Source organism: Haliotis asinina, chromosome 8 (assembly GCF_037392515.1).
Source record: "Haliotis asinina isolate JCU_RB_2024 chromosome 8, JCU_Hal_asi_v2, whole genome shotgun sequence".
Lineage (NCBI taxonomy): Eukaryota > Metazoa > Mollusca > Gastropoda > Lepetellida > Haliotidae > Haliotis > Haliotis asinina.
In genome coordinates, this window is record NC_090287.1 from 39522695 (window position 1) to 39543785 (window position 21091).

The 21091-nt window shown below is 36.8% G+C and overlaps 1 protein-coding gene across 1 annotated transcript in view; it reads right to left on the bottom strand.

Annotated features, from left to right (window-relative positions):
• Window positions 1–14522: 14522 nt before the first annotated feature.
• LOC137294834 (uncharacterized) overlaps window positions 14523–21091 on the bottom strand; it is a 37134-nt gene continuing 30565 nt past the window's right edge. Inside the window, exons 5-6 of the mRNA XM_067825956.1 lie at window positions 17214–17891; window positions 14523–16351 (exon numbers count right to left, since the gene is read on the bottom strand). Of these exons, the coding sequence (XP_067682057.1) occupies window positions 15492–16351; window positions 17214–17891 (1538 nt within the window). The 3' untranslated portion in view covers window positions 14523–15491. The remainder of the gene's footprint in view (window positions 16352–17213; window positions 17892–21091) is intronic.

Below are 21091 nucleotides of genomic sequence, written 5' to 3' on the forward strand. Positions count from 1 at the left end.
AAATAAACAATAAAACACTGACTGGTATTACTCATATCTTACACGGCAAAAACAGAAGACAGGTTATCATTTAATCACAAAAAGGTTCTATTTACATACAATCAAACTTCTAAGTAACGAATGTGTTCCAGACTCATCAACTTTAGTCACTAGACAGGACTGTTCCATTATACTCGTAGGGGTCTCACCAACTGTTCTAACTCGTCGTTGGGCCAGAAAGTCTTGGATGGAATGGTTCCTGATATTACTGTGATATCTGAGCTGATAGGGCGTTATGTGACACTTACTATGAGTAGGTGCTTGTGTTACCTAATATGCTTCATATTTTGTCTCAGGTTGAGGTATTGCATTTTCAACCAAAATCACAGATTGAACTAAAACCCAAGATGGTTGTCATATTTGCTGAGAAAATGGTCACGATCAGGTTCAGTCTGTCCGTCTGTTTCAGAAAGTATCTATCACCACATGTAGCCATTTTGCAAACCCATTGAGCGATATGGCATTCCTTTCTTCTAATCAAACCTGAATGCCATACATAGTTCCTGCGTAAAACTGCATGAGTGAAAGCCTGAGTTAATGATAACGCCTTGGTCCATTCAGATCCTTATCGTTAAACCTGGACTACAAGCATTTCGAGATTTGTTATGCCTCCATCAGTTAAGAGAGCTGTGATTTTGCATCGTGTTATTTATTAACGCGTCGACGGGGTTAGCATGTAAGTACGTATCGGCCATGTCAGTCTTCGCGTCGGCTAAAATGGTTGTTTTTGTGAAAGATGTTAAAACGCGATAAATATAAGCTAACTGAACATAACAAATGAAAGCCTTTCCACATCTACCAGAAATCTCTTCAAAGAGCAAACTCCAGTTGGGTGATCTCAGTGCTGAAAATGAACCACAACCGAATGTTTCTTTGAGAACGCACTTTACTAAATCTGACACAAGTGAGACGCGTAGCACGCCAGTTCATGTACGCCCGATAGGTTGCAAAGCTTCATAGTTAGATAGTATTGGGAGCTTGTTCAAGAAGCTTTCAACAAGAATCTTGTGTACGCCCGTGTTTTTCTCTCTATAACGTAACTACGCCCCTCAAGTGACAACTGTTTAAAGCAGTTCAATTGATGCCAAAACGTACGGCTGACCTTGACTGAGTTGGGCGCTATGCTGGCGACACTACTGCCATGTTAGTATCTTGTTCTTTCTCATTAGTAAACATTTCTCATCAATCACTGCAGCCTGTAAACAATCAAGTCTATCACAAGCAAACCAGTGGTAGATACCGAGAACACCAACCCACACTGTTGGGGCAAGACGACGTGCAATCACTTAAGTATGACCACTATCAAGCAAAGGTTACCGGACACTAACCCAGAATGACCAAGTGGTATCACTGTCATTTTAATTTGTTGTGAGGTTTAAACAGAGTCACGGGTGTCAATTATTCAGCAATCTAATTAGTCATTGGTCTCATGACTCAGAATGCTACATTTCAAATTTCAAACATTTCAGATTTAATGACCATATCATATTATCATCAGATCAAATATTGTATGCTTCAGTTTCAGGACCATTTCAGGTGCATGATGATCACACTATAAATTACTACTCTTTTGTTACTATATATTTACATAATAACACAAATACAAATACAAATAATAATGAATATTAATATTATCAAACATATAACATATATATTAGGTTGTATGACATAATGTTCTTCATTTTTTACCTATGGCCCTTATGACTTTTTCAATTTTGGCCCTTTTGTCCTTTGGTGCTTTTGACTACAACCCCAGCTGAGCACAGAATACGCCATGACATAACTGGCATGCTGCTAAAAAGGTATTAAAGTCTCATTCACATTATGATGTGAAACATCATGCAGATCTGTTTTCCCACATGAGCTGGCATCTCATTGTCAACAACCTGAAGGATGTTGACCTTTATCATGAATTATAGCTATGTGATGTGAATAACGAATTGCTTGCTTTGTATTTGGTGTTATGACATTTCCTGTTCTTAAATAATAATGTAATGAATATGTTTTCAGAATAAAACGCATTTGGATGTTTAACTTAAAATGTTTATGAATGGTAACTTGATCTTGTCACATTGTAGCTCGAATAATGCCGGGTGTGGTCTAAAGTCTAAAGCCCAACTCATCTCAGCTACATAAAGGTGTGTCATTTCAAAGTGGGGTGCATATGTAGGTGTGTGTGTGCGTACGTGTAAAGTCAAAGTCATCCACAAGAGATCCACAGTTACCTGACATGATGACCTTTCTTCCAGTTATATCAACATAGTGCCATCACAATGAGAACAAATACTCTATAGTATTATCAGAATATACACTTTATTTCATTGTCTTCATTTAGGAAAGACTAGATACAAAACTAGGTTGAACTGAATTATTGCACTGTGATCTGAGAAATCATAAAACAAGTTTAGCATAGACATCCCGAATAATGCTTGTAGTATAAATATCAGTGTGGAGAATGTGTTATATAATAGCTAGCACATCTGATCGTTCTGACTGTTGTAGCCTAGTGTAACCATTTAAAACTGCGATGTGCCAACATGAAGGCAGAATGTTTGAACATTCTAACATAGTTGTAGCTCAATGTGACCATCTAGTACAGATTGTGTGAATATATTCTGCACATATGAAGTTCTAAATGTTTTCTAAATGTTCTCTCAGCCTGCCTGTCAGAACATTCCAGCAGTCTGCATATCTGAACATTACCACAGCCTGTCTGTCTAAACACTCTCACAGCTGCCTTATCTGAACATTTTAAAAATCTGAGAGTCTGAACATATCAATGGTCTACATATTCCACCTGCCTCATTGGAACATTCTAAATGTCTGCCTATATGAACATTCTAACAGCCTGGTTTTCTGAACATTCTGACAGCTGACCTATCTGGACATACTAACAACCTGGCTGTCTGAACATTCTAACAGTTGGCTATTCTGACAGCTGTAACATCTGGACATAGTAACAGCCAACATGTTTGAACATTTTAACAGTTGGCCTATCAGAATGTTCTTACAGCTACCTCAACATTTCAACGGCATTCCTGTCTGAATATTATAACAACTGTGTATCTAAACATTTTGCAAATCTGCTCATCTTAACATTATGAAAGTCAGAAAAAGCTGAACATCATCATTCAACAGCTTTCTTAACTGAACAATTCTAGCAGCTGGTTTTCTGAACAGATAGCTGGATTATCTTACCTGAACAGCCTCATGTTTATCAGAATATTTTAACAATTTTCTAACAGACAGTTTGAACACTGTTACAACTTGTTATTTGAACATTCTAACAGCCTATCTGAATATTTTAATAACTTGCTTGAAAATTCCCCCAGTCTGTATGAACACTCAGATAACCTGCCTGTTTGAATATTCTTACCATCTCTCTGTTTTCACATCTAATAACTTGTCTGAACATTCTAATACAATTGCAGATCACCCTGGGTTTCTACCACACAGATAAGTCAACAGCAGTGTATGTTTGTGTATTAATAAATACCATGTGTAAAAACACATTCAAGCAGTCGATATTATCCATTTGCAATTTACTATCACAGATTCTCTCTGATATTAATATCACGTTACTTATAATCTTGAGAGCATCACTTTAGGTAATTTTCCTGTAACCCACAGACAACATAGCCCAATCTGGGAATAAAACATATAACAACCACCAAATGTGCTAAACCATAAATGTTTTTAAAAAATCTAAAAAGCAACACAGAGATTTTCAAATATCCACAACCAAAGCAAAATGTTTCTCAGACACCCTGGTGAACAATTCTGAGTCAAATCAGTATCTAATCACAGAGTGTGACCATAGTTTGATTATGTCATGCAGTAGGGCTGCAACAATTCGGTTCGATTCATGAAAACCTAATTGGACACCTTAGTTTCGATTTTCAATAACCATTTACCACTATTTCAATTCGATATTTGAACATCTATTTAAATCATTTCCACATGACAGTCATGTCATGGAGTTGGGCTGCAACGATTTGGTTCAATTCATGAAAATCGATTTGACACCTTAGTTTTGATTTTCAATAACCATTATCACTAGTTTGATTCGATATCTGAACATCTATTTAAATTATTTCCACACAGTGAAAACGTAATCACTCGAGCAGTTTTGAGTGTTATAATTAGGTGAAACACAATTGACTGACTATGGGCCTATTAGCCAGTGAGAATTGTTGTTAGACATCGTCAAGTTGATGATGGATTTCACGCTACTTCATTTACATTCCATTTACATTTACATTCAAATCTTGGAAAAAGTTTTTACAATGATGTGTTTTGTTTAATAACTCTGAGAGTTAAATGAAATCTGATGTTTTACTTGAGAGTCCAATGTGAAAAATCGCAACAAATGGTGGTCTAGGTGAATTTTTGAACCCCAAAATGCACTGTTATTACAGATGGAATTATGATTGTCTCATGAAACACCCAAAACATGTCTACACATGAAATCATACACTTTCACATATTCCAAGCTATGAGATTTGAACATATCAGGTTTATGGAAGAAGTATGTCATACCATGGCAGATAGAACTGTCGCATGTAAAATTTTAGTTTTTCCTCAACTTCTTTAGAGTAAACAAAACCAGGAATTCAGTGATGACAGCAACTACCACTGGCTGTAGATAGGTCAAATTGTGAAAGGTTCTTGAACACCATGAAATCACAAACAGCTTCACATTACATACAATTCATTGATATAATGACGAAGAGGAACAGTTTTTATGGACAGTCAAGTTCTTATTGCAGTGGATGCGACGTTTCGGTGTAAATCCTAACACCGTTATCAAGCAAATGACTTCATAACAGTGTTGGGACCTACACCAAAATGTCCCATCTGCTGCCATAAAAAAGTTGTCTATCCATCAAAATGTTCCTCTTCACCATTCCAGTTTCTAAAAGTCACGTAAGGAAGGAACGTATAATGATGGTTGGTCTCAGATCTCAAATGCTGCTGGTCTGAAGCTATGGATTATTTATAATGCTCACTGGTTTCAGGGTGAGTGAGCAAGTTGGGATCAACAGCTCTCTGAACACTGTTCTTCTTGTATCATGGCATGGTGGCTTGACATGGGAGGAAAGGCTGAAGTGATAAAGGCATTTCCAATTTGGTGAAAGTGGGAGCGGACAAGACATAGAGTCTAAATCACATTTAACCACATTTTGACAACAGAATCCTTGGTTTCTGCAATTGTGACCAGTCTCGTAACTTATGAGTATATCAGTGAATTGGATTTAATGCCACTTAAACCAGAATAACATTCATACCACATTGTGACCGTTGTGTGTTGTTGGATTGTGAAGCCAGAAGCAGGTCAAGGACATAACAACTTGTGTAAAACATGAACACTGGAATAGAGCTAACTAACTTGAGTTTGCACAATGTGTAAGTTTTAAATCAAACTCTTCCCCAATTACACCATTGTAATATTAATTTTCTTTGCCTTGCCTTAAGCCCATTATCATATAAATTTCACATTCCAAATTTGAATATAAATGTCATGCAAAAATTAAGAAATGTCACATGGACCCTAATCACAATCAAGAAGTTCTGTCTTAGAAGTTTATGAGCATTAGCAAAATACCCTTCTGTGAAAACATAGAAATTGTGACACTGGACAAGAGATCTGAAATAAAAGTCTTTGGTAGCAGATTTTCACTCTCCAAGAAATAATATTCATGTTGTTCAACTTTCCTCCCTTACATTAAGCAAGCATGTATGATGACAGATTATGTTGTGACAGTTGTACCACAAGGATTCAAAATATCCCAATATTCCAAATCTGATCTATTATCAGTGTGTGACCTTCAGAGAAACAAAATGAAATAACATTATTGACAATGTTAATAACATATATTTACATGTATCAAAATTATGATAACATTGTGAGAGACATAAAATTGCCTAGTTTCACAAGTGACAGTTACCATGTTAACGTGTGAGGCATGGATACAGACAATCTGTGAACATATACGTAAAGACCTGCAACAGGTACAGCATGATGACGTTATTAAAGCTGTTGTGTATGACAGACAGTCAAAAAAATATTTACAAAACATAAATTGTTTGAATTACAATACCGCAATGGTATGGTAAAGAGCACAAATTCACACATAAAAACCAAGGAAAAGTTAGTGTGACCATTTTCTAGCATGTTGACACAGAAAATGCTCTGGAAGATTCAGATAATGATATAACTATGTGAGTGACCTTGAGTCATTCACGATCTCAGATAAAATAGTTTAAAAATGTTTTAAAAAGTACCTTTAGGTTAAATATAAACAAACTGCACATTACATATCAGTCAGACACTCCCATGTACACATGACACACACTTAATTCTAAAACAAGAGAGGCTCTTGTTCCTAGAGGTGCTGTAGCTCACCCTTTATCCTGAAATATATGTGACATTTTCAAAGTCCAAATGTTGAGTGAGTTTATGCCACACTTAGCAATATTCCAGCTATATGGCGGTGGTCTGTAAATAATTGAATCTGGAACAGATAATCCAGAGATCTACAGCATAGGCATCAATCTAAGCAACTGGGATACAATGTCTCAACTAGTCAGCGCCAAATAGTAGTCTTTAAGGAGAAGACATATGTGCATTTCCATATATTTGATATACCAACACTGCAGAAACTAAGAAAATGGTTTCAACATAACATCAAGCATCAAATTTGGCATTCTGTGAGAGGCTTATTGACCACCATTACTGTCATCAGTCACACAAATCTTCATTCCAACATGTTGTTGTTCTGGGGTAGTCTAGTGTGGAAAGCATTCACTTGTCACACCAACACGTGTTTGATTTCACACATTTCAAGTGTCCCCTGGCGTGATATTGCTGGAATACTGCTAAAAGCCACATACAACCAAACATACTCATGTTACTGTGCCAGGTGGACATTTTGCAAAGCCAAAGACTCATGCTAACCTTTTGGTGACATAATTTAGACACCCTGACTGTAACTCCATACTGTAAAGCAAAACAATTGTTTCCTCAACAACAGTTTTTATTCTGGAATTCTTGTAAATGTTGGGAGAATGACAGACATTTGCGAAAGTGTCTTGTTTCAATCTGGACAGTCTCACCTTAAACTGTACAGGGGAGACAACCCACAGTGTTACAGTAATACCTTTCAAGCCACTAACAAATAAGTCCTAAGCAGTTTTATGCCTTCCTCTTATAATTAGTTGCTTGTAATTGTTGCTTTTCTCAAAATCTTTGGTCAGTGATTAAAACAAAAAAACTATATTAAATGAAATACTTCCATTCCCCTTTTACAAGAAATATAAATCTTATAATGACTTTCCACATTGGTAATATATAGGCTCCATTAACATTAAGTATTTTAATGTTTTAATGTTTTCAAAACACTTCTTGAATAACAATATATGGCCAAAGCCATGTGTCCCTTTTATTTAAAAGCTAATCAATAATAAACCTAGACTTAAACAAGATTTTAAGAACGGAAAGAAATGTAAATGCTGCTTTAATAATGTGCTGTCAACGACATCACAATTAATAACCAATAGTCCTTGACAGTTTATGCAAAAGACAAGCTGTCAAGAAGTAACGTCTGAGATTGCAGTTGAGGATCTTGAAACCAGGCAGATCATGTTTTGTAACATCACAGATAGATATCTACAATAAATAAGCATCAATAAAACACAGTGCCTTGTTAGAGCCAGATACTCTTAAGAGATTGGTGAGAACTTGACCATAAGTTAAGATCTATGATGATGGTCAGTGTGAGTTCCACTACAGAATGAAAGGTTTGTAAAGTTGATGATGTGTAAATCTGATTGGGGCTTTTGATCCCTGCAGTGCTACCCTTTGTCAATAAAACACACATCAGGGAATAATAAGTTCCCGTTATCTGAAACATTTCATTAGACATTACTGATACCAAGTGTTCCCATACTGTGCAAGAGTGTCCTGCTCTATCTGAAACATCTGCCAATAAAAAAACATTGTGAAAAAATAGAAAGCAAATCACAGATTTACAAATTGCAGATTAATTTACCATTGTCAAAGAAAAATATCCTTTGTTAATATCCATTTAGGTTCGGAAAGAGGGTTTTCTGAATAAGTTGGGCTTCACTGTAGAATGCCTTGGTCAAAAATATGATGTTGTGCACATGGGACTTAGGTTCAACTGGATACAATGGAATATGAGGGTTGGGCTGCAGGAGTGGGCCAGCTATCAGATGGTGGAGTCACAGTTTCTTTTCATTTGTCTTTCTCATAGATTATTTTCTAGACATGAGTGTGAGAGACTTATAATTTCAAGGTTTGTTACAGGACAGAGGTAATGTCTGAAAGTTACCAAGTAAACAGACCATAAGATAATTATTTACTCAGTGACCAACCATGCAAGGCCATGCCTTGAGTTATATCAGCAACTAACCAGTTAACACAGAGTATTACTGAACAGCTGAGGTACAGACCCATGCAAAAAGTATTCGGACACTTCATGCAATTTCCATAGACTTACATGTTATTTCAGTGTGGCTTAAATAATTTTCATGAAGTGAGAGTAGGGTGGATCTTTGTAAAATTGGAAATCATCTCTGCTCTCAGGATATAATATCAGTTCAATTTTACGACCATCATTTAACTTATGACATCACATTTATCAACTTACGTATGTTTCCACAATGCACAGTACCATAGGCCATGTTAAAGGAGTTCACAGCACTGTACACATGTTGATTAAATTGTTGCCATTCGTGAAGTGTCCTATACTTTTGCACGGGTCTGTACATATATGAGTCAACAGATATTTGAGGAAAAATCAAAGAGTAGTTGATGTTATGTTTTGGAACAAATGGAAACGTATCAGAAATGTCTGGGGGTAAAGCTACTTGGGGGGCACACAAGACACGATACAGACAGAAAACATGTGACTTACTGGGAAGGACTAATTAGAATAGAGTGGACTTTGTATGACCTGACTGGCTTTGTGTTCCTCGAGATGAGGACTGGTTGGTCTTTCTAGCTTAGGTTAATTGTATTTTGCAGTGATAAAGCATGAAATATGCAGACTTTGACATAAAAAGGATGCACACAAAGGCATTGTGCATCTTGATTGGATAGTGGGAATGGGAAAATAGCTTACATCAGTGGGCATAAAAATCATCGTAGGGGTGATATGGCACCAAGCTGTAATAATCCAAGTAGAACCATTTGGCCTTGTTTTGGTTTTTGCAGTTTGTATGATCCACCTCCTCCCTTACTTGATAAGGATGCCCACATACAAACATTGTACACCTTTTGTGAAAATACTGGTGTATTTGTAGATCAAACCTATCATCTTCAACAAACTGTGAATAAACATACTGCTTTAAATATAGACAAAACACATCCTTAATCACATAATTTATCCATACACATGGGCAACAAAAAAATCTTCTGCGGCTATATATGCAATAAATGTTAAAATCTATAGAAGAAAAATAGAATTTATGTACAATTCTGAGAATGAGACTCAAAAGTAAAGCATTCATTATGAATATTATGAATGTCAGAAACTTTGCCTCTTTTTGACATATTTTGATACATGTCGCCATAATGAAATAACACATACACTTAAAATTTAACAAGATTAGCAAATTATTTTTTTTAAAAAATAGCAAGAATAATTACTACAACTGGTAACAGTTGAAAATTTTGATTTAGTTTTTTGGTGGAAATATTTAGTTTCCTTTTGGCAAATCTTGATCTTGGACAAACAGTTATGGTCCATATGATTTTAAATATTACTGCAGATAAAGAAGGATTAACAGATTGGGTGAAATAAAATATTTGGTTAATTCTGAATTGTTTTAGAAGACGGGTTTCCATGAATTTTCCTGTAATATCTGTATGGTGGGTGGTTACTGCCAGATGTAAAGTAATGATTCAATTAAGTTAACAAACAGTTTTTTTGTGGAACACAAATACAAAAATTTATTATCACAACTACTCATGTAGCATACAAGAGTCCTATTGCTCGTGCAGCGTACAAGAGTCCTATTACTCATGTACCATACAACAGTCCTATTACTCATGTACCATACAACAGTCCTATTACTCATGTACCATACAACAGTCCCATTACTCATGTACCATACAAGAGTCCTCTTACTCATGTACCATACAAGGGTCCTATTACTTGTGCAGCATACAAGAGTCCTATTACTCATGTACCATACAACAGTCCTATTACTCATGTACCATACAACAGTCCTATTACTCATGTACCATACAACAGTCCTATTACTCATGTACCATACAACAGTCCCATTACTCATGTACCATATAAGAGTCCTATTACTCATGTACCATACAACAGTCCCATTACTCATGTACCATACAACAGTCCTATTACTCATGTACCATACAAGGGTCCTATTACTCATGTACCATACAAGAGTCCTATTACTCATGTACCATACAACAGTCCTATTACTCATGTACCATACAAGGGTCCTATTACTCATGTACCATACAAGAGTCCTATTACTCATGTACCATACAACAGTCCTATTACTCATGTACCATACAACAGTCCCATTACTCATGTACCATACAAGAGTCCTATTACTCATGTACCATACAACAGTCCCATTACTCATGTACCATATAAGAGTCCTATTACTCATGTACCATACAACAGTCCTATTACTCATGTACCATACAAGAGTCCTATTACTCATGTACCATACAACAGTCCCATTACTCATGTACCATACAACAGTCCCATTACTCATGTACCATACAACAGTCCCATTACTCATGTACCATACAAGAGTCCTATTACTCATGTACCATACAACAGTCCTATTACTCATGTACCATACAACAGTCCCATTACTCATGTACCATACAACAGTCCCATTACTCATGTACCATATAAGAGTCCTATTACTCATGTACCATACAACAGTCCCATTACTCATGTACCATACAAGAGTCCTATTACTCATGTACCATACAAGGGTCCTATTACTCATGTACCATACAAGAGTCCTATTACTCATGTACCATACAAGGGTCCTATTACTTGTGCAGCATACAAGAGTCCTATTACTCATGTACCATACAACAGTCCCATTACTCATGTACCATACAACAGTCCTATTACTCATGTACCATACAACAGTCCCATTACTCATGTACCATACAAGAGTCCCATTACTCATGTACCATACAAGAGTCCCATTACTCATGTACCATACAACAGTCCTATTACTCATGTACCATACAACAGTCCTATTACTCATGTACCATACAAGAGTCCTATTACTCATGTACCATACAACAGTCCCATTACTCATGTACCATACAACAGTTCTATTACTCATGTACCATACAACAGTCCTATTACTCATGTACCATACAACAGTCCCATTACTCATGTACCATACAAGAGTCCTATTACTCATGTACCATACAAGAGTCCCATTACTCATGTACCATATAAGAGTCCTATTACTCATGTACCATACAACAGTCCTATTACTCATGTACCATACAAGAGTCCTATTACTCATGTACCATACAAGTCCCATTACTCATGTACCATATAAGAGTCCTATTACTCATGTACCATACAACAGTCCCATTACTCATGTACCATACAACAGTCCCATTACTCATGTACCATACAACAGTCCTATTACTCATGTACCATACAAGAGTCCTATTACTCATGTACCATACAACAGTCCTATTACTCATGTACCATACAACAGTCCCATTACTCATGTACCATACAAGAGTCCTCTTACTCATGTACCATACAAGGGTCCTATTACTTGTGCAGCATACAAGAGTCCTATTACTCATGTACCATACAACAGTCCTATTACTCATGTACCATACAAGAGTCCCATTACTCATGTACCATATAAGAGTCCTATTACTCATGTACCATACAACAGTCCCATTACTCATGTACCATACAACAGTCCTATTACTCATGTACCATACAAGGGTCCTATTACTCATGTACCATACAAGAGTCCTATTACTCATGTACCATACAACAGTCCCATTACTCATGTACCATACAAGAGTCCTATTACTCATGTACCATACAAGAGTCCTATTACTCATGTACCATACAACAGTCCTATTACTCATGTACCATACAACAGTCCCATTACTCATGTACCATACAAGAGTCCTATTACTCATGTACCATACAACAGTCCTATTACTCATGTACCATATAAGAGTCCCATTACTCATGTATCATACAACAGTTCTATTACTCATGTACCATACAACAGTCCTATTACTCATGTACCATACAACAGTCCCATTACTCATGTACCATACAAGAGTCCTCTTACTCATGTACCATACAAGGGTCCTATTACTTGTGCAGCATACAAAAGTCCTATTACTCATGTACCATACAACAGTCCTATTACTCATGTACAACAGTCCTATTACTCATGTACCATAAAAGGATCCTATTACTTGTGCAGCATACAAGAGTCCTATTACTCATGTACCATATAAGAGTCCTATTACTCATGTACCATACAAGAGTCCTATTACTCATGTACCATACAACAGTCCTATTACTCATGTACCATACAAGAGTCCTATTACTCATGCAGCATACAACAGTCCTATTACTCATGTAGCATACAAGCTTCATTAATCCTTCAGGTAAAAAGCCGCAATGATCATCATAATATCTCCATGGAGATACTTCAGTCCTCAAATCATTTTCAAGGACTAACAAATGTTGTACAAACATTCACATTTTACTTTAATTTTTCACACATCCGGAGTTTTGTACCAGAAAAGACACCGAGCATCTTATTATATCAACATCACATTTTGATATTTCTTAGAGAAAAAATAGACAATATTTAGATTTTCACATTTCAGTTTTTAAGATTTCGTGAATTTGTAAACTAACAAATGAAAAATGTCTGACCAAAACATATAAAATGCCAAATACATTATATGAACAAAGCCAAAAAATGCAAAAATACCATTTAACCATAAGTAGTTGTACTGCAAATGACCAATTCACATGGCGCATATGTTGGACTATACTACTGAAGAATGACACTTCATCTGACATAGCAAAGCGAGAAATAAAAAACCCTGATAAAGTACCCTCTCCTCTCCAAATATGTTGATACATCTCAGCTTTTGAGCAGAATCATGAGTTTTGAACAAAAGCAAACAACACAATAAAAGCTGTAAAATCAACAATCATGTTCAAAATCAGTTCTCAATTCTTAGATCAGTCAGTAGACTAATAAATTCTAGGGAACCTGCCCTTTAATCAGCAATAGTAAATACTATCCTTTTTCAAGGAGGTTGATTGTTTTCTACTGAAAAAGAAACACCAAAATCTCTCATATTACTTTATCTCTCATAAGACTTTACTATAGTAACATGAAAGAACCCAGTAAACCTTGAATTCTGTTGAGTTGCATGTAAGAACCCAGCATCCTGCCTTGTGAAAGACTGACCATGAACACTTGTGAAGCAAATGGCAAACTTGTTGGCGATTGGATGCTGGTTATTGTACTAAATACTTTCCTCAACTTTGAAATGTACTCTGATATTGAAAAAACCAGGGGATGAAGTTGAACTCAAGAATGTCATAGTGATTTAACGAGAACAAAAATCTCCACAACAGTGAAGCAGGTTTAGCAAACTGTTTGATCCAATGGAATTTGATGTGATCCTTAATGCTATAAAAATTATGCAACATTATGCAAAATGTCTACATAATCTTGCCAAAGACATAAAATGTATGAGACGTTTAAGTCAATAAAGCAGGTTTAAAATCACTCAGGACTGACCATCAATATGTATGGCACCATATTTGGTAAAAAGTACTTATGAATATATTCACTAGAGCATGATACTGAAAGTGATCTGTGCAGTCTCCAAAGTCTACTCTGTTGTAATCAGAATTACATCACGTTAAAAGTCACTTCATATTATCTCTACTCTGACATCCAATCCTGGGTGACCAATCAGAATGCAGGGCCTAGATTTTCAAAGCTCAATTAGCACTAAGACAGTTGTAAGTTAATGTCAATGTATGGCTATCTTAGCGCTAACAGAGCTTTGAAAATCTAGACCCAGGGTTCTAGAATACCTTGACTGAGTTGCCATGACAATGACCTGCATTAATTGTGTCACTGGTAATTGTTCATTCTTTCGACTCTCTGTTTACTTCAATTATCATGACATCACTGTGACATAAATGCAATATTGCTGACCTTTTCACTCACTCACTCTCACTCACTCACTCTCTCACTCACTCACTCATCCACTCCCAGGCTCAGAGAAGGCAAGAATAAGGATACGGACTAGACAAGTTTGATTGTTCTGGTTGTGTCCAAAAAGACCTCTACATCAGCGACACAGATGACTTCAACAACACCAACAGATGGAGGTGCAGTCACAGAACATATACAGAGCAGAAAAAGAAACACAACTGTTTGGGTTTTATTTACCACGTTTTTAAAAAGAATACATAAACATAAATGCTTACTTTTATGAGATTTCATATTTTTTAAACCTGCTTCTTTAACTGTTCAGTTTACTCATTTCAGTGATTGTAAATTTTGTTGATTTTCTAATATTTGAAATAAGATATGATATAAGCGCCAAATGAGAAAAGGGGAAAATATGCTATGAAATAGGGAGATGATTGTGTTTTTGCAAAGTCAGAGTGGATAACTGTACTGGGTGATGAGGTGTGATCACCTGGATGATGCATAAATACCCCATAAGCTCCAAAAGTTATCAAATACAGGTTGTCATTACAAAACTGAAATATTACTATGTTAAAAACCCAAACATGTATTGTATATTACAGCCAACACATCCCAGATATTTTTCAATCAATTGTTCAATCGATTTCAATTGTTTGAGTGAAGAATTTTGGACAAGCATGTTCAAGCAAGCATTTCGTCAATACAATGTATGAATAAGAAGTCACTCTTTGATTTTTAAGAGTTTGTGTTTTGGAGCATTTGTAGTTTTGAAAATCAATCCATGTGTTACTAGAATGGATCAATACTCAAAAGACATGTGATCTATATGACACACTGTATGTGTGTTATTGAAACAACCAAAACAACTCCATCATTCCTCCCGTCAACCTCACATCATGACGTCCTTAACTGCATCAGCAGCAGAAACTCAGAAATAAGCCCTCTCCCTGGTGCTAGCTAATCCCACCCAAGAAGTGATCGGATGTTTAGAAAGGCTCTGTACTTATACCTGAGAGATTCGATTGGTCTCTGTACAGACCTCTTCAGTCCATACCAAATGCTACATCGGGCAAAGTCATCTACAATATAGGTGAGGCTGTTGATGACAGACCAACAGCAGTATGGGGTCGATAGCAGCAACAGAAAAAACAGCATCCTATAGCAGCATCACACACAACTCACAAGCTGAAGATTGTCCTTGGATGGTAGCGAATATGTATCCTGCGTTTCTTTATAAATCTGTACATTAAGAAAAACAAAAACAGAAAGCAAACAGAAAATACTATGAACATTGTCTTTCCTACTGGGTCATGACCCTTTGGGTCACGGACCAATCGTCTGCTTTCATGCGGATTATGACTCTTATTCCTATGGTGACTTTTCACAACATGTGTGTCTTTCTTAAAATTTGATTGTTGAACACTTTTCTCTTCTTTTTCCGGTTCATCATAATAGGTATATTCCGCATCATCAGCATTTCCCTGAGGGTTATCCCCCTTTAGTGGCTGGTCCATATCCATGTTATCAACCAACCCACCACCATCACCTCTCCCGAATCTTTCAACATCATTCAAATCATCCTTCCTTTCAGCACCAAAATGAACAATCTTCCTATCACGAATATTTTCCTCTTTATCAGGATACATGTCTTTATCCTCATATGCTTCATCATCCACACCCTCTTCTCCCTCTTCATCTTCATCCTCGTCCTCATCCCCCTCATACTCCTCCGACTGTTCTCCCGCATCACCCCCATCTCCGAACCCATCATCCCCTTCCCTGTCTTCCAGGGCTGGAGCCATCTGATTCAGAGCCAGGTCGTCAGCGTTTAGCTTCTGCTTCACAGGGATCAGGCCCTCCTTCTTCACTTTCTGGGAGTCTCCCAGACTTGCTTCTGCCTTCTCCAGTAGTGACCGAGAGCTCTCAGGCAGCACCCGGTGTGAGGAGTTGAGGTCCAGAGGTCCAGGGTCAATGAGGTAACGGAGGTACATGACAAGAGCTCCTGCCCCTACTGCTGTCTTGTGAGCAAAACAGCCCCCTGGAACACAATTGGTGCCAATTAAATAAACTGGTACTAATCACCAAAATGTCACTTGAGTGAACACCAGCAATGTCAGCAAATTCAGAAGGTTTCACTTCAGTTAAACTGAATCAGGACATTTTGGAGACAAATATGACACAATCAGTTACCGTAACATCACAGTCAAACCATTTAACTGATTACTTTGCACTCAAGCTTGTAGCTGTATTTAGCTGTAATGGTCACCAGTGTTTACAAATAGAAAAATTTTAATTGTTTTATTTATAAAGAGAATATAACTTGAATGTCTTTTGATAGGAAGTGCTTGACAGAGTTTACTGCCTCTTGTTGATCTGTATCTGATATTGAAAGAGAGCCAGGCAAGTTTCTTTACATTCAAGTACAAAAACAAAAGGAAGAGAAAGTCCACATCATCTGATTTCTTTGATGGCATTTTGGGGTTGATGAAGAATGATGACAACTGTTGACAATGACATCTGAATCTACATCAAAACATAGCCTTTCAAAGAATAAAACAAGTTGTATATCTATAAAAAATGTCGTCATTCTCCAAGTCATCTTCATTGCCAAGAGATTAGCTGCAATCCAACAGTCAAAACCTGTAGTCTGACAAAAATAATATCAAATTTGAAACATTCATTTGACAACCTGATAGAAATACCTCAAATGTATTTTGAGGTAATTTTAGTAAAAACTAGGAGCTGACATAATCAGAACAAATATGGGATTGCTCAAACCATTCTCCTTTGTCAGAAAGCAACTCTGCACGCAAAAATGTGGTGCCTCAGAAGCCAGATTCCTTCAGTTACATACAGGAAAATGTATACGGTTATTCAGAGTAATAAAAACACAAACAAACCTTCCATAGATTTCTCCACCAAAAGTTTTCTTTGTGGTCCACGAGACTGTACATATGAGAGTTGTCTCCCTGTAGTCCGACCAATCAAAGCTTTGGGAATGTTCACTTGGTGCTGGTTTAGTTTAAAGTTATTATGTGCTACCTTCCGAGGCTGATTTTGATTTGGTTGATGAAAGCCATTTCCAACAGCCATACCGTGCTGAACTTTGTTCACAGAAGTTCCCATATACATTTGTTTCACAGGATGTTGTTTTGAAATACTTCCTGTATTGCCAGGCAAAGGTTTAACCTTCACTGCCTGTGCCTTCTGATGAAATAGAAGTGGATTCACATTCTGTTCATTATTCAGGCTGCGCCTTTTCGACTGGTAAATCCCTACTTTTGATTGGTTCCCATTTAATTTTTTGGCCAGCATGCCATTTGGTAAAGCAGCATTCATTTTGACAACATTGTTTTGATTATTGTGGAGCAACTTGTGCGACTTGTCAGCCATGTTGGCATTCATGAGTTGGTACTCAGTGCGGTTGAACAGGTCCTCAGCATGCTTATGTTTCTTCTTCTTCTTTTTGCCACGATCTGCATCACCAAAGCAACCAGACTCCATCTGCCATGAGAGCACCTGCTGGAGATAGTCGTGAGTAAGGTGCTCGTAGAAGCCAATGTTGGGGCACACAAACTCTACAAACAAGAAGAATGTAAATTAGAAATGGCTTGGGCAGACTTGCACATTCTTTTTAAAGTGATGCCAAAACAGAACAACAAAGAAATAAGCAAAATAGTTCTATGTTTGGTTTATGGGTAATAATTTTTAGAAGTGTCTGTACCTGAAAGAAAGAGAGAACCTAAGGAATAAATTACACAGGATTTCAGCTTAAGTCTACAATGATTTGGCAAGTCTCGGTCCCCTTAACTCTGCGAAACTGTGCACTCTACTGTATTATTTGTTTTGTGGGTAAATATTTCTTATTTATAAAGTTATCTTAAAATATATATGATAAATTGATAAAGTATGACCAGAAATTATTGAGAATTTTAGGAATATGTTTAACTGGATTTCCAGCATAAATAACCTTGGCCAGCTATCAAGTGGTTGGTCTCATTCAAGAGAGATAACTCTGTTATCCCCTTTGTTTACTTGCTAGCAGTTTCAGTGATCCTCAGTATGGATGACTTAGAGAAGAGGAAGTTGATTTTAAAGTATCATAACAAGGACACCAGATTAGTTGAAGGGACTTCAAGTAGAACAGGTATCTACTTTTCCACTGTTTATCATGTTTTGAAAAATATTGCAAATGGATATGGCATTGAACACCAGGTAGGTGCAGGTAACTGACCCAGAAAACTGACAGTCAGTGATGGCTTGGTATTTGTTTCTAAAACAAATGAAGGAGTTCAGAAAACTTAAAGCTGGATATGACTGATAGAGGAACAGTGGCTGTCTGTAAGGAGACAATTAGAACTGAGCTTCGTGCTGTGGGTTGGCAGAAAAGCCAAGCAATTCCATCACCGATCATGAAACCGGAACCAAAAGAACAAAGGTTGAACTGGTGCTTACAGTATAGAAATCTTAACTGGGACAATGTGATTTTGTCAGATGAATGTTCTGTGTGGCTGTTTCCTAATTCACTGAAATTCTGGACCAAACAAACTGAAAAACCTTTCTATCAGCGCCCAAAGTATGTGTGCATATATCTCTGTTAGCGACATCGCCCCTCTGTGTATTTGAAGGGTATATGAACAGTGAGTGGTACACAGATATTCTCGAGGGACATTTACTTCCATCTGCTCATGTGTACTATGGACATTTTGTGATTTTCCAGCAGAAGAACGATCCAAAACATCGTTCAAAGCAATCACACGCCTGGTTTCGGGCCAAAAATATGACACTATTAGACTGACCTAGATACAGCCCTGATCTAAATCCAACAGAAAATGTTTGGGGACTTATGAAGGAAAGTGTCAATAAGAAAAATCTGACAAATATTGCTGAAACGAAAGAAGAGGTGGTCCGATAATGGGACAGCATGGACCACGACTTTCTACCTTCACTGATCAGTAGTATTCCAGACCGCATTGAAGCCTGCATTGCTGCTCAGCGTGACTGACCAGAATACTAAGTGTTCACCTGTTTCTGAATCTGGAGTTATGTTCTGCTAATATTCACATTTAATATGTGCATAATGAGTGAAAAAATAAAATCTTTAAAGTCTCAGTGATTTCTGGTCATACTATATAATAAGTATAATACATCTAAGAATAAATAACAGGAAGATAAAGTCATCAATAGCCCCAGAACTGGTAAAATACTTTTCATGAATGCGTGAACTGGCTAGGACTATGTCCAGCGTATATTTTCATGTACCTCAGTAATGTTGATTTTGAGTGTGTCTGTTAATTATGTCATTGGGTTCTGGGATATCCACAAAGTAGAAAGAGAGTACTGACAGGTTTTTAAGTTCTGCTCCGGGAAGGATCACTACCACCAGTTTAAGTCGAAGTCCACCTAGTTGCAATAGTCATGCAAACATTATTTTATTCAAAAATCCAAAACTGTGAAAACACTATTCACCACTAGACTGGTGCCAAGTTTGGTGAAGAAACAGTTTTAAAGTTCTGCACCGGAAAAACAGCACCAACACACATTTCAGTTGAAGTAAATATTTATGCAATGGAAATGTGAAAAATATTTTATTAAGAAATTCAAAACTACCAAAATTCACCAGTTCACTACCTGACCTATCTACGTGCCTAGCTCTGCTCCGGAAAGGACAAATTTGCAAGGACAGACGGATGGAGTCCATCTTAATACCCTTGCTGTTAAAAAGTCTTCACATTATTTTGGGGGTATCTTACTGGAATGTGCAGCAGTATTTCAGCAGTGTTAAACAACGTCCCATTTGTCTAAGTATGCAAATGGTTCAATTACATTCCACATCAGTATATATGTCAAATAAAAAGTGTCAACATTGACATTTTCACTATCACTCTTTAATGAGAGACATCAACAAATGTCCTCATTGATTTATATCACCTCTAACTGTCATTCAATGATTAGTGAGAAGAAATCATTCCAAATAACACCAAAAACAATATTGTGGACAATCATCATGGCCGGATGGTATGAGTGAGTGAGTGAGTAAGTGAGTGAGTGAGTGTGAGTGAGTGTACCCCAATCTTCAGTATGATGAACAAATGCCCTAATCACAATGCTACCCCACCGCCTCCATGCATCTTAAACAAGGAAAGGTAACGAACATGGTTCATCATACAAAATTATGGAAATTATGATTTATACGACAGATCACAGTTGAAGTCAGAAACATCTCCTTAATCTGGTGATTACACATCTATAATGAACGTATTTCATTATTTCTCAATTATAATAACAGCATGAAAATATTACTGTCTGATGATAAAGCATTATTGTATATAAATAAACCCCCAAACACACACACACTACCAAGCTCACATATGTTTAAACTGCTATGTATGACACAAAGTTCACAGGTAACAAGAATACCGCTGGGAATTCACATCATGAGTTATGTTATTAAGGGCACTGAAATACTATGTTCAAGATGACAATCTCATAGATCAGACCACCATACAGACATGTATTGAAATAAAAAAAACCAAGAGTCATCAGAAGGTGACATATGCTCCCGGCCCTCACATACGTGAAAGGACAAATCATCTGAAGGTTACTTGATACTTTTTTAGATGAAGTTTGAATAGTTTCCATGGAAATCATAAAAAATATAAATGCCATATATCCGTAAACAGCAAAAGGCACCACTTCAAGATCTGTCTCATATATCTGCCAAGATCTGTTGAAAGATATGAAATGGTTTTCAAGTTGTGCTCTGGAAATGAAGCCC